At 42.6% G+C, this 13,946-nt stretch overlaps 1 protein-coding gene across 1 annotated transcript in view; it reads right to left on the bottom strand.

The window, feature by feature from the left end:
- Window positions 1–823: 823 nt before the first annotated feature.
- The window catches only part of LOC137379720 (transmembrane protein 196-like), a 59,819-nt gene continuing 46,696 nt past the window's right edge, over window positions 824–13,946 (bottom strand). Inside the window, exon 5 of the mRNA XM_068051002.1 lies at window positions 824–886. Coding sequence (XP_067907103.1) covers window positions 824–886 — 63 coding nt within the window. The remainder of the gene's footprint in view (window positions 887–13,946) is intronic.

The raw sequence follows: 13,946 nt of genomic DNA, 5'->3' as shown, positions 1-13,946 counted from the left end.
GATCCCCGGGCTAGGCGGAAGCGGGTTCACCACCGACTTTTGTGTCGGTGGCGAATTCCCATCTGCCTAGGGTAAAATCCAGCCCAATATGGCAGAACAAATCCTTACTCTAATTAGTATATGACAAAATCTTATTAATTTTCCACAAACAAGGCAAGACTAATTTTACATTCAAAAAGAGAGAAAAATAAGGTTAAGAAACCCAAGTGTAGACTGATGACAATATTTATTTACCACGTTATTTGTTTTGAAGACATAATAACATTCATAGAAAAATAGTAATTCATAAGTTTTAAATATAGAATTAAACAACAAATAGTTGTTATATTGTCCATCTCTTACTCATTGTGTACATATTTTAGTGCATTCAGAATAGATAAAGTAACTTGGAGATTGTTTCGTTTTAGTATTGTTAGCATTCCATAAAAATTATGTTTGAATATCAATGATCTTTCAAGTTAAGTGCTTTCTTTGAAAGCTAAGGATAATATTTTCTTGCATGCTTCTTGAAAAGTCTGTTGAGTGATGTTTCTTAAAGATTTAGTCTTTGATTTCTCACAAAAAAACCTTCTTAACAGAGACACACCTGGCTTTTTTAAATCTCCTAAACATCTTCCTGAAAACTCAGTGCTTAGTTTTCATTTGTAGCTTCCTTAAGAATGTGGTGGCACTCTGCCAGTTCCAGCAACAGGTAGTGGTCAGTTTTGTAAAAACCTGAACTCCAGACTTTGGTATCAATAATTATAAGATATGTAAAAATAACACATTCGTCATGCAGAGTAAAATTGCTGTAAAAGTCTTTTTCTGTGGAGTATTCTTTTCATCATGTTGGTCTTCCATTCTGCATAATTTGTGGTAATCCATTGCTTCGGTTATCTGGGATGTCCTGTATATGAAAATAATAAAACACAGAGTTAGTTTGGTGTTACTGCACCATTAGAATGCATTATTTTATACATACAAGAATTTAGTGAATAAAAAATATAAATACATGTGATTGGATTTGACTCAGCTGCAAGAGGAACATGAAGGTGCATGTTAGGTAAGTGATATAATGGAGAATCAGGTTGGTAGAGTAGGCAGCGATTGGGTTACAGTACAAAGAGGAAATAAGACAACATCACTAGAGTAGCAGAAGAAATAATGGCAACAAACAAATTCAGGCACTGCAAGACACTAATAGTATTACTGAAGACAAGGAAGTGGAAAATTGTATTGATGATACAGACGTTTATAGTAAGATTTTCTATGGGACAATTTGTGAATGGTAACTTTAAAATAAAGTTAGTGGGGTGGTAATTTGTCTACTAGGAGCTAAGCTTAAAAATACTGAGGAGAGAATAGTTGTATTAGTGCAGACAGTGGAAGCAGTTTCTTTTTGAAGTGGGGAATAACTACTTTGATGCACAATGTTCTGATGAAAGAAAGTGGATTCTTTGTGATTCTCACAGAAAAAGTAGTCATTGTTAATAGATTGCCACAGAATCATTCACAAGGGGTACTATGCCCAGTCGAATGCTGTTGGTATATCAATATAGTAGGATCTGAACAATTTATTATTAAGAACATAAGGAATAGGAGCTGCAGGAGGCCATTTGGCCTTTGAGTCTGCTCTGCCATGCAACAAGATCATGAATGATCTTCTATATCAATTCCTGCAATATCCCCATATCCCTTAATTCCCTTAGTACCCAAAAATCTATCGATCTCTGTCTTGATAATACTCATCCACTGAGCATCAATATCTCTCGGGGTAGAGAATTCCAAAGATTCACAACCCTTTGAGTGAAGAAATTTCTTCTCATCTCAGTCTTAAATGGCCGACTCCTTATTCTGAGACTGTGACCCTGTGTTCTAGATTCCTCAACCAGAGGAAACATTTTCATAGTATCTACCCTATCAAGACCCTTAAGAATTTTATATGTTTCAATTAGATCACCTCTCATTCTTCTAAACCCCAGGGAATATAGGCCTAGGCTATCTCTCCTCAGAGGACAATCCCCTCGTCCCAGAAACCAGTCTAGTGAACCATTGTTCCATTCCCTCCAGGGAAAGTATGTCCTTCCTTAGGTAAGGAGACCAAAACTCAGTACTCCAGGTATTGCCTCACTAATGCCCTGCATAACTGTAGTAAGATTTTATTCTTACACTCCTTTGGAACAAAAGCTAACATACCATTTGTTTTCCTAATTGCTTGCCGCACCTGAATGTTAACTTTCTGTGATTCATGTACAAGGACACCCAGGTGGCTCTGAATGCAAACATTTCCCAGTCTCTCACCATTCAAAAAATATTCTGCTTTATTTTCCTACAAAGGTGGATAACTTCACCCTTTGTCACATTGTATTCCATCTGCCTTGTTCTTACCCACTTATCTGACCTGTCTACATCCCCCTGCAGCCTCTATGTGTCCTCTTCACCGCTTAATTTCCAGACTAATTTTGTATTGTCAGCAAACTTGGATACATTACACTCAGTCCCGTCATTTAAGTCATTAATATAGATTGTAAACAGCTGAGGCCCAATTACTGATCCTTACATTACCTTGCTAGTTAAAGCCTGCCAACCTGAAAATGTCCTGTTGATTCCAACTCTCTTTTTTCTGTCCATTAACTAATACTCAATCCATGCTAATATATCACCTCCAATCCCATGAGTCCTAATTTTGTGCAATAACCTCTTGAGTGGCACCCTATCAAATGCTTTTTGAAAATCCAAACAGACTACATCCACTTGTTCCCCTTATCAATTTTACTAGTTACTTCTTAAAAATACTCTAATTGATTTGTCAAACATGATTTCCCTTTCATAAATCCATGTTAACACTTCTTAATCATATTATGATTTTCTAAATGTCCTGTTACCACATCCCTAATAATAGATTCTATCATTGGTCTACTTCTGAGCTTAGGTTAACTGGCCCATAGGTCCCCATTTTCTCTCTTCCTCCTTTCTTAAAAAGCAGGATTATTTTTGCTACCTTCCAATCCTGGGGAATTGTTCTAGAATCTAAGGAATTCTGGAAGATCAAAACCAATACATCCATTCTCCCTGCTGCTACCTCTTTTAAAACCCTAGCGTGCAGGTTGTCAGGTCCAGGAGATCTGTCGCCACTTAATCCCATTAATTTCTCTAGTACTATTTCTTTACTTACATTGATTTCTTTAAGTTCCTCATTCTCAGTAGACCCTTGATTCCCCAACATTTCCAGAATGTTTTTGTGTCTTCTATCATGAAGGCAGATACAAAGTATTTGTTTAATTCTCTGCCATTTCCTTATTCCCCATTATAATTTCACCTGCCTCTACCTCTAATGGGCCCATGTTTATTTTCACTAATCTCTTCCTATTTACATACCTACTGAAATGCTTACAATCTATTTTTATGTCTTTTGCTAGTGTACTGTCATATTCTCTTTTCTGTTTCCTTATCGATTTCTTGATCATCCTTTGCTGAATTCAAAAACCTTCCTAATCCTCAGGCTTACTGTTTTTGACAACATTATAAGCCTGTTCCTCTGATCTTAACGCTATCTTTAACTCCTCTTATTAGCCACAGTTAAACCACTTTTTTCTGGGGTTTTTGTGCCTTAAGGGAATGTATATTTGTTGCAAATTATGTATTAATTCTTTAAATGCTAGCCATTGCTTGTCTACCATCATATCTTTTAATGTGGTTTCCCAATCCACTTAGCTAACTCACCACTTTGTTTAGGGTTAAGACCCTAGTTTTGGACTTAACTAAAATCACATTCAAACTCAATATAAAATTCTATCACATTATGGTCACTATTTCCTACAGGCCCCTTTACTACATGGTTATTAATTAACCCCTTCTCATTGTTGATCCAAAATAGCCTGTTCCCTAGTTGGTTCTTTGGTACATTGATCTCGAAAACTATCCTGTATAAATTCCATGAACTTGTCGTCCACTATATCACTGCAAATTTGGTCTGCCCAGTCTATATGAAAATTAACATCCCCCATGATTACTGTATTACTCTTATTACATGCACCTCTAATTTCCTGATTTATCTCTGCCCTACACTACAATTACTGTTAGGGGGTCTATAAGCAACTCCTACCTATGTTTTCTGTCCCTTGCTGTTCTTAGCTCCAGCCAAACTGATGTATTTCTTGATTTCTTGAGCTAATATATTTTTTCTCTGCTGGTTATGTCATCTTTTATTATTGCCCCTCTACCATTTCCATTTATTAATGTAGAAGGAATTAAAATTGATTTAAAATAGTTATGAAGGGGAGAGGACCCAATGCCTGTTTTAGGAGGTCACCAGGGTCATCTGAAAATGACTGACCCGTTTTCAAATTGGATGTTTTCAGGCATCCTTGGGCACAGGACATTGATCTTCATACTTGGGCCTCATTGTACCTGTTGTATGCTGGTTAAACTAGCACAACAAGATCAATTTCTACCTTGTAATCCTTTGAATGGATGAATAGGGTAATTAAAATAGGAACAAGAAAGAAAAGCAAACTATACAAAGATTATAAAGAAAAACAAAATTTAACATTTGAGAAGAATTACAGGGACGTGAAATTAATATGAGAGATGCAAAAAATTTTTAAATTAAGCAGAACACCAAAACACGTTTTCAGTATTATAAATAAAAGTAGTTAAGCAGGATGTTCATATTCTAAAAGATAAAAATTGCAATGAAACTGTAAATATAAAACAGAATATATGAAATGAATATTTAGTAGAAGTATTCACCAAAGAAGGCAACACTATCTTATCATCTTACATGCAATTTCTCAGATTTTCAAGAAATAGACAGTCATAGAGTCAAAGAGTTTTACAGCAGAGAAACAGGCCCTTCGGCCCAACGTGCCTGTGCCGACCATCAAGCACCCTTTCAATCTAATCCCATTTTCCCGCACTTGGCCCGTAGCCTTGTATGCTATGGTGTTTCAAGTACTCATCTAAATACTTCTTAAATGTTGTGAGGGTTCCTGCCTCTACCACCCCTGCAGGCAGTGTGTTCCAGATTCCAACCACCCTCTGGGTGAAAAACCTTTTCCTCAACTCCCCTCTAAACCTCCTGCCCCTTACCTTAAATCTATGCCGCCTGGTTATTGACCCCTCCGCTAAAGGAAAAAGTTCCTTCCTATCTATCCTATCAATGTCCCTCATAATTTTGTGTATCTCTATCAGGTCCCCTCTCAGCCTTCTCTGCTCCAAGGAAAACAACCCCAACCTATCCAGTCTCTCTTCATAACTGAAATGCATCCTAGTTAATCTCCTCTGCACCCTCTCCAGTGCAATCACATCCTTCCTATAGTGTGGTGACCAGAACTGTGCACAGTACTCCAGCTGTGGCCTAACCAGCATTTTATACAGCTCTAACATAACCTCCCTGCTCTTATATTCTATGCCTCAGCTAATAAAGGCAAGTATCCCGTATGCCTAATTACTATTTTAAGTACTCCCCTACACTTACTATACTCCTCTAGGGCCTCCATTGTTTTCAGCGCTCTGAATCTGCCATCAGCCTCCTTTTTTTTCCTGATCCAATCCTCTATATCCCTTGACATCCAGGGTTCCCTGGACTTGTTGGTCCTACCCTTCACCTTTACGGGAACATGTTGGACCTGAACCCTCACTATTTCCTTTCTGAATGACTCCCACTGGTCTGATGTAGACTTTCCCACGAGAAGCTGCTCCCAGTCCACTTTGGTCAGATCCTGTTTTATCACATTGAAATCTGCTTTCCCCCAATTCAGTACTTTTATTTCTGTTCCCTCTTTGTCCTTTTCCATAACTACCTTAAATCTTACAGAGTTATGGTCACTATCCCCAAAATACTCCCCCACTGCCACTTCTACCACTTGTCCGGCTTCATTCCCTCGGATTAAGTCTAGTACCGCTCCTCTTCTTGTAGGATTCTCTACGTGCTGGCTCAAGAAGCTCTCCTGAATGCACTTGAAGAATTCTGCCCCCTTTAAGTTTTTTGCACTAATACTATCCCCTCTAATATAGGGGAAGTTGAAATCCCCTACTCTTATTACCCTATTATTTTTACACCTCTCTGAGATTTGCCTACATATCTGCTCCTCTATCTCTCCCTGACTGTTTGGAGGCCTGTAGTACACTCCCAGCCAAGTGATTGCCCCCTTTTTGTTTTTAAGTTCTACCCATATGGCCTCATTAGAGGAACCTTCTACGTGGGTTTCCTCCGGGTGCTCCGGTTTCCTCCCACATGCCAAAGACTTGCAGGTTGTTAGGTAAATTGGCCATTATAAATTGCCCCTAGTATAGGTAGGTGGTAGGGAAATATAGGGAAAGATGGGGATGTGGTAGGAATATGGAATTAGTATAGGATTAGTATAAATGGGTGGTTGATGGTCGGCACAGACTCGGTGGGCCGAAGGGCCTGTTTCAGTGCTGTATCTCTAAATATCATCCCTCCTTACTGCAGTAATTGACTCCTTAATCAACAGCGTAATGCACCTCCCCTTTTACCCCCTTCCCTATCATGTCTGAAGATTCTATACCCTGGGATATTAAGCTGCCAGTCCTGCGCTTCCCTCAACCATGTCTCAGTGGTAGCAATAATATCATAATCCCATCTGTTAATCAATGCCCTCAACAGTGACTCCAGCCGCCACTCGAGCTCCAAAACCCGAAGGTCAAGCTTCTGCAACCGGAGACATTTTCTGCAGACATGTTCACCAAGGTCACATGACACGTCCACAACTTCCCACATTGCACAGGAGGCACATTCCACTTGGCCGAGCTGCCCTGCCATTACTTAACTTTATAATGAAAACTTGCTAGATAAAATAACTTACCAGCTATTTACAATCAGCTTTTATCCCTTGTACCTTTGAGGCTGAGAAAGAAAAAGACCAAACAGCACATTCCACCACCCCCAGCCAATGAAAATACCCACACTCAACTTACAGCCTCACTTCACGCAAACAGCACCAGTATAGCTAGTAAATACTGATAATTTACAGGTAGCTATCCCCAGGCAATAACAGCTGCCGCCCACCGACCAATCAGTGCACAGAATTTCAGTAATGTCACTATTCATTTTTTTTCACTAAGTCCAAACAGAGTGCGCGCAGAAACAGTCAGAGAGCCTGAACACTGCCCCGGCCTTCATGTTAGTGAAGGGCGTCGAGCCCCGCTCTTTCTTTTATAGGTCTTTTATAGCCCTGTTCCTTCCAGGTCCACCACTGCCTGCCCTGCCCCGGCCTTCAGGTTAGTGAAGAGCCTCGAGCCCCGCTCTTTCCTTTATAGGTCTACAGCCCTGTTCCTTCCAGGTCTGCCGCTGCCTGGTAAGTTAAAAGAGTTTATGGCGAACATATTCCTTGGGCCAGATAATATGTGTCCTAGGGTGCTGAAGGAGATTAGAGAGGAAGTCAGTGACTATTGTCCTGATTGTCTCAGCTGTTATTCTGAAGGAATTGATATGGGGCACTAGAAATCCTTCTGATAGTATCATTGGGTGCTGGTAAAATTCCACAGTATCAGAAACAAAAAAATTACCTGTATACTTAAAAAGGTGAGAAATCTGACCCATGCAACTATAGTTCAATAGCGTAACATCAATAATAAGTAAAATAATGAGGTAAGCCAGAGGAATTCCTTCATAACAACAACTTAATAAGTAACAGCCGATGTGACTTTAAAAGGGGAAGATGCTGCCTCGCTTTTTGAGGAAGTTACAGACAAAATAGATGTGAAAATTCCTACAATAGACCAGTCTGTCTGGTCATTCAGAAAGATCTTACAAGACTCAACATAAATCACTCTTACTGAAAGCCACAGGAATTCAGAATAGCACACTGAAATAGATTAGAAATTGATAAAAAGAAAGAAATGCAGCAAATGTGCATGAGCTGCATTAGGAATGTGCTGAATGGAGTCCCACTGGGCTAATTCGTGGGTAACTGTTGTTTCTGACCTACATTAATGACCTTGGTACAGAAACCAAGGCCTCAATATTAACAACCCCCACCACCCATGATGAAAAAAAGGTCGGAGTGGGGAGAGGGTTAAACTCTAAAAACCAGAGAATGTGTCCACAAACCACCATATATGCAACCGTTGCCATTTTTACAATGGCAGGTAGTATCCCGTATGAGTATCCTGTCTTAGAGAGGTGGGATATTTCATTAACATATTTAAGTCAGACTCCAATAATGCAATTGAAGCCTGAAATAAATTTAACTGATGCCGCCGGGTTTCCCCAGGCTTGGAAAACCTGGAAGTGATCAGGAGGTGGGAGCTGCCAGGTCAAGATAGTCCTTTTTACAGCACTTTTAAAGGGCCAGGAGGAGCAGGAGCGCTCTCCCCAGTACCTGAAGGAAACCATCAGCCTCCCTTCCTCACCTCAAGCCCTGACCTGCAGCCTTTCTCGTGATCTGATTGTCAGGAACCTTTCCCAAGAGTCCCAGGCTGCAGCCTCCTGTCACTGTGTTGCACATTGGTTCAAAAAAAGTTTGTCATTTATACAACAGAGTTTAATAAACAATGAGACCAACAGAGGAACTAGAAGTAATAACAAAATCTAGACTCTGGGCAGGGTTTGGGTGCGGGCAGGGGATTTAAGATCTGAAAAGTAGCATCAGGTCATAAATCCAACATGATTCCGCCCATTTCCAGGTTTAACTGGGGTGAGTTGGGAGGCCAGTAGTTAAACCTTGTGGAGCTGTCTGGTAAATAATTTCAATATTTAAAAAGGCAATTAATTGCAGATTTAACGCAGTATACTGGCTGTACCATCCCGCGAATGAGTTTCCCGAGTTACGTGTGAACCCACCAGAGTTAACAAGCTGAGAGCACAATGGGGACTCATTGTTCAATGAAACTGACAGGCTAGAAAGCCTTTAAAGAATGAAATTGTACAGTTACTGCCCTGCCTATATGAAAGACTTGTACTCACAGCACTTGTTCTGAGATAAAAATAGAAAATGCTGGGAATACTCAGCAGGCCTGACAGCAACTGTGGAGAGAGAAACAGATTTCTTGCAGAGAGAACCTTGTTCTGGGAGCCTGGTTTCACTGCTCCACAAGTGATTTCCAACTTTTTGGAAGTAATTTTACCTACCTTGAATTTTACTCCCCTTGATCTGATCTCCCCTGCTGTCAGCCTTCACAGCAGCCTAGGAGCAATTTATACAGATATAGCTTGGAACTCTGATGAGGAACAACAGGAGAAGCTGCATCAAAACCAACAGCACCAGGAGTCACACCAACAGCTACAGCAGCAGCAGGAACAGCAACAACTCCAAAAGCAGTTGCCTTCTTCACAGCCACATGCTGATCACAGGGCGGCACAGTGGTGTAGTGGTTAGCCTCACAGCTCCAGTGACCCAGGTTCAGTTCTGGGTACTGCCTGTGTGGAGTTTGCAAGTTCTCCCTGTGACCGTGTGGGTTTATGCCGGGTGCTCTGGTTTCCTCCCATAGCCAAAGACTTGCAGGTTGATAGGTAAATTGGCCATTGTAAATTGCCGCTAGTGTAGGTAGATGGTGGGGATGTGGTAGGGAATATGGGATTACTGTAGGATTAGTATAAATGGGTGGTTGTTGGTCAGCACAGACTCAATGGGCTGAAGGGCCTGTTTCAGTGCTGTATCTCTCTATGACTCTATGAGGACAGAGGGGATGGACACAGCAATCCAGCTCAAAGGAGGCGATTACCCAGTACAGGGTACACAGACAGAGGATCAGCTTCCTGGATATAACGGAGCAACAGTGCCTCAGGAAACTCAAGATTTTCATGGCAGGTCATTGCTGACATCTGCAGGCTCCTGGAACAAGATCTCCTTCAAAGAGGGCCTGATGGACACGCATTGCAAGTGGCCATCGAGGTCACCACAGCCCTGAATTCCTTTGCCTCTGGCTCCTTCCAGGGATCAGCTGGTGACATCTTCATGATCTTACAATCTGCTGCCCATAAGTGCATCTTCCAGGTGCCCGAAGCTATGTTTTCCAAGGCCACCACTTATGTTTACTTTGATATTGATGAGACCATTCAGACACAGAGGACTGTCAGATTTGCTGCCACATTTGTTGGAATCCCCCAGACTGCACACATGCGACAATCAAGGTACCCTCAGATCAGCCTGGAGAATTTATCAATCAGACGGGATTCCACACCCTCAATGTTCAGCTGATATGTAACCATTGGAAGGTTGTCCTTAGTGCCCGATTAAATGCATGGCCGTGAAAAATGCGACACGGACCATGAAATCTCAGGTCCCCCATGAAATCAGCTATTATGCAAACTTGGTGCATTTTACTCATTGACACAAGGCTGAACTTGCTGATTGCTGGGCATGTTATGAACATCATGCGTTTTACTGATTGGCAGATGAGGGAGGGCTTCCAGTGTAGTTTTGAAAGAAGCAGTCTCAAGTATCAGCAGACAAGAATGCCAGAATCAGCAAATCAAAAACGGCCACAACCATTACTGTAGCGTTTCGAGTGAAAGAATTTGGAAACCAAATTCTGCGACCCGATGGAGGAATACTGTTTTGTACAAGCTGCAATATTTCATTGGCTCACACACCATGGGCAACGGTTCAGTACCACTTAGAGTCTGAAAGCCATCGCAGCGGAAAGACAGCACCAGACACTACACTGTTGGAAAACGAACACACACAAAAAAAATGTCATCTCTTTTTAAGAAGTCGACAGAGAGCTCAGAAAATCGTCAGTTGGTTACAATGGAACTTGTGGATGATTTTGCAAGTGCCAACATACCATTGGAAAAACTAGATCACACAAAGCTGTGGGTGTTCATTCAACATAGTGTGCAAAATGGTGGTGGCTTGCCAAGTGCAAATAAACTACGACAGGACTAGCTACCAAAGGTTTTTGCTACACGTTGTGCGGAGATGAACTCTGTGGAATGCAGAATCCCACACCTTGTAAGGCTAGCACGGTGCTGTCTAATAATTAGAACAAATTCTGTGGACACGAGAGAGCTGTGTCTAAACACGGACAGGTATTCACAGTGCAGAGACAGGGAATGAAGAAAGAGACAATTGCAGTTTGTTCCATGCTCACATTCAACCACTGGCTTCAGTGAGTACAGTGTGACCTGTTTATAGTCAGCTTTTTACAATAGTTTTTGAGCATATAATAAATATCATTTGACACCAGAAACCTTTATTTTGTTTTATTTTAGAAAGTTTGTTGTGACACTGTGAAATTCATGATTCTTAAAATAATGTGACTGTGACATTTGTAAAATTTGTCTGTGAATTGTTCTTCTTTTCTTTGGCCTCCTTGTCTCGAGAAACAATGGGTAAGCACCTAGAGGTGGTCAGTGATTTGTGGAGCAGCACCTGGAGTGGCTATAAAGCCCAATTCTAGAGTGATAGACTCTTCCAAAGGCTCTGCAGATAAAATTGTTGTCAGGCTGTTACACAGTTGGTTCTCTCCTTGCACTGCTGCCTTTTTTCATGCCAATTGCTAAGTCTCTTCGACTCGCCACTCTTTAGCCCCGCCTTTATAGCTGTCCGCCAGCTCTGGCGATCACTGGCAACTGACTCCCACAACTTGTGGTCAATGTCACAGGACTGCATGTCACGTTTGCAGACGTCTTTAAAGCGGAGACATGGACGGCTGGTGGGTCTGATACCAGTGATGAGCTCGCTGTTCAATGCATCCTTGGGGATCCTGCCATCTTCCATGTGGCTCACATGGCCAAGCCATCTCAAGCACCGCTGGCTCAGTAGGATGTATATGCTGGGGATGTTGGCCGTCTCGAGGACTTCTGCATTGGAGATAAGGTCCTGCTACCTGATGCCAATGATTCTCCGGAGGCAGTGAAGATGGAATGAGTTGAGACGTCGCTCTTGGCTGAAATACGTTGTCCAGGCCTCGCTGCCGTACAGCAAGGCACTGAGGACACAGGCTTGAAACACTCGGAGATCTGTGTTCCAGGTCAGTGCGCCATTTTCCCACACCCTCTGGGCCAGTCTGGACAAAGCAGCGGACGCCTTTACCATGTGCTTGTTGATTTCTGCATCGAGAGACAGCTTACTGGTGATAGTTGAACTTAGGTAGGGGAACCCTTGAACCACTTCCAGAGCGTGGACGCAGATATTGATGGATGGAGCATTTCTGACGTCCTGTCCCCAAGATGTTCATTTTCTTGAAGCTGGTGTTTAGGCCAAATTCGTTGTAGGCAGCCGCAATTCTGTCGATGAGTCTCTGCAGACACTCTTCTGTGTGGGATATTAATGCAGCATTGTCAGCAAAGAGGAGTTCCCTGGTGAGGACTTTCCGTACGTTGGTCTTCGCTCTTAGACGGGCAAGGTTGAACAACCTGCCATCTGATTTTGTGTGGAGGAAAATTCCTTCTTCTGAAGACTTGAACGCATGTGAGAGCAGCAGTGAGAAGAAGATCCCAAACAGTGTAGTTGCGAGAACACAGCCCTGTTTCACGCCACTCAGGATAGGAAAGGGGTCTGATGAGGTGTCGCTATGCTGAATTGTGCCTTTCATATTGTCATAGAATGAGGTGATGATACTTAGTAGCTTTGGTGGACATCCGATCTTTTCTAGTAGTCTGAAGAGACCACGTCTGCTGATGAGGGCAAAGGCTTTGGTGAGATTTATGAAAGCAATGTAGAGGGGCATTTGTTGTTCGCGGCATTTCTCCTGTAGCTGGTGAAGGGAGAACAGCATGCCAATGGTGGATCTCTCTGCTCGAAAGCCACACTGTGCCTCAGGGTAGACACGCTCAGTCAGCTTCTGGAGCCTGTTTAAAACGACGCGAGCGAATACTTTTCCCACTATGCTGAGCAGGGAGATGCCACAGTAGTTCTTGCAGTCACCGTGGTCACCCTTGTTCTTATAGAGGGTGATGATATTGGCATTGCGCATGTCCTGTGGTACTGCTCCCTTATCCCAGCACAGGAAAAGCAGTTCATGGAGTGCTGAGAGTATAGCAGGCTTGGCACTCTTGATTATTTCAGGGGTAATGCCGTCCTTTCGAGGGGCTTTTCCACTGGCTAGAGAATCAATGGCATCACTGAGTTCTGATTTTGTTGGCTGTTCATCCAGCTCATCCATGACTGGCAGGACTGCGCTGCATTGAGGGCGGTCTCAGTGACAACATTTTCCCTGGAGTACAGTTCTAGGTAGTGCTCCACCCAGCGGTCCATTTGCTTGTGTTGGTCAGTGATCGTTTCTCCTGATTTAGACTTGAGGGGGGCAATCTTCTTGATGGTTGGCCCAAAATCTTTCTTAATGCCATTATACATTCCTCTAATGTTTCCGGTGTGGGAGACCAGCTGAATCCGACTGCATAGGTGTTGCCAGTAGTCATTTGCACAGCGCCTGGCTGTTCTTTGTGCAGTGCTTCTGGCTACTTTAAGTGCTACGGATGTTAACTCGCTGGGGGCGTTCTTGTAGTTCAACAGTGCAGTGCGCTTAGCGGCTATGACAGGTTCCAGCTCTTCAAAGTGAGATTGAAACCAGTCTGCATTCTGCTTCTCACTTTTGCCAAAGGTGGTCATTGCTGAGTCATAGATGGCGTCTCTGATGTGGGCCCACTTCGTCTCTGCATCCCCTGCAAGAGTGTTTTGAAGGGCTTTTTCAAGTGAATTTAGAAACTTATGTAACAGCTGTGGATAAGAAATTTTGTTAGTGTTGATGCGCGGGCGGCCCTTCTGCTTGGAGTGATGTAGCTTCTTTGGTTTGAGTCTAACTTTGCTGCACACCAGGGAATGGTCGGTGTCGCAGTCCGCACTGTGGAAGCTGCGTGTGATTTGGACACTGTTAAGCCTTGTAACGATGAGGTCCAGCTGGTGCCATCGACGTGATCTTGCGTGTCTCCATGAAACCTGTTGACAGGGTTTAGTATGAAAGAACGAGTTGGTGATGCAGAGGTTGTGATAGGTACACAACTCCAGCAGTCTCTGTCCGTTCTCATTCATCCTTCCAATGCCATAGTGCCCAAG

The sequence above is a fragment of the Heterodontus francisci genome, chromosome 2 (assembly GCF_036365525.1).
Source record: "Heterodontus francisci isolate sHetFra1 chromosome 2, sHetFra1.hap1, whole genome shotgun sequence".
Classification (NCBI taxonomy): domain Eukaryota; kingdom Metazoa; phylum Chordata; class Chondrichthyes; order Heterodontiformes; family Heterodontidae; genus Heterodontus; species Heterodontus francisci.
Note: the sequence above shows the minus strand (reverse complement) of the source record. Positions and strands in the feature narration are given on the sequence as shown.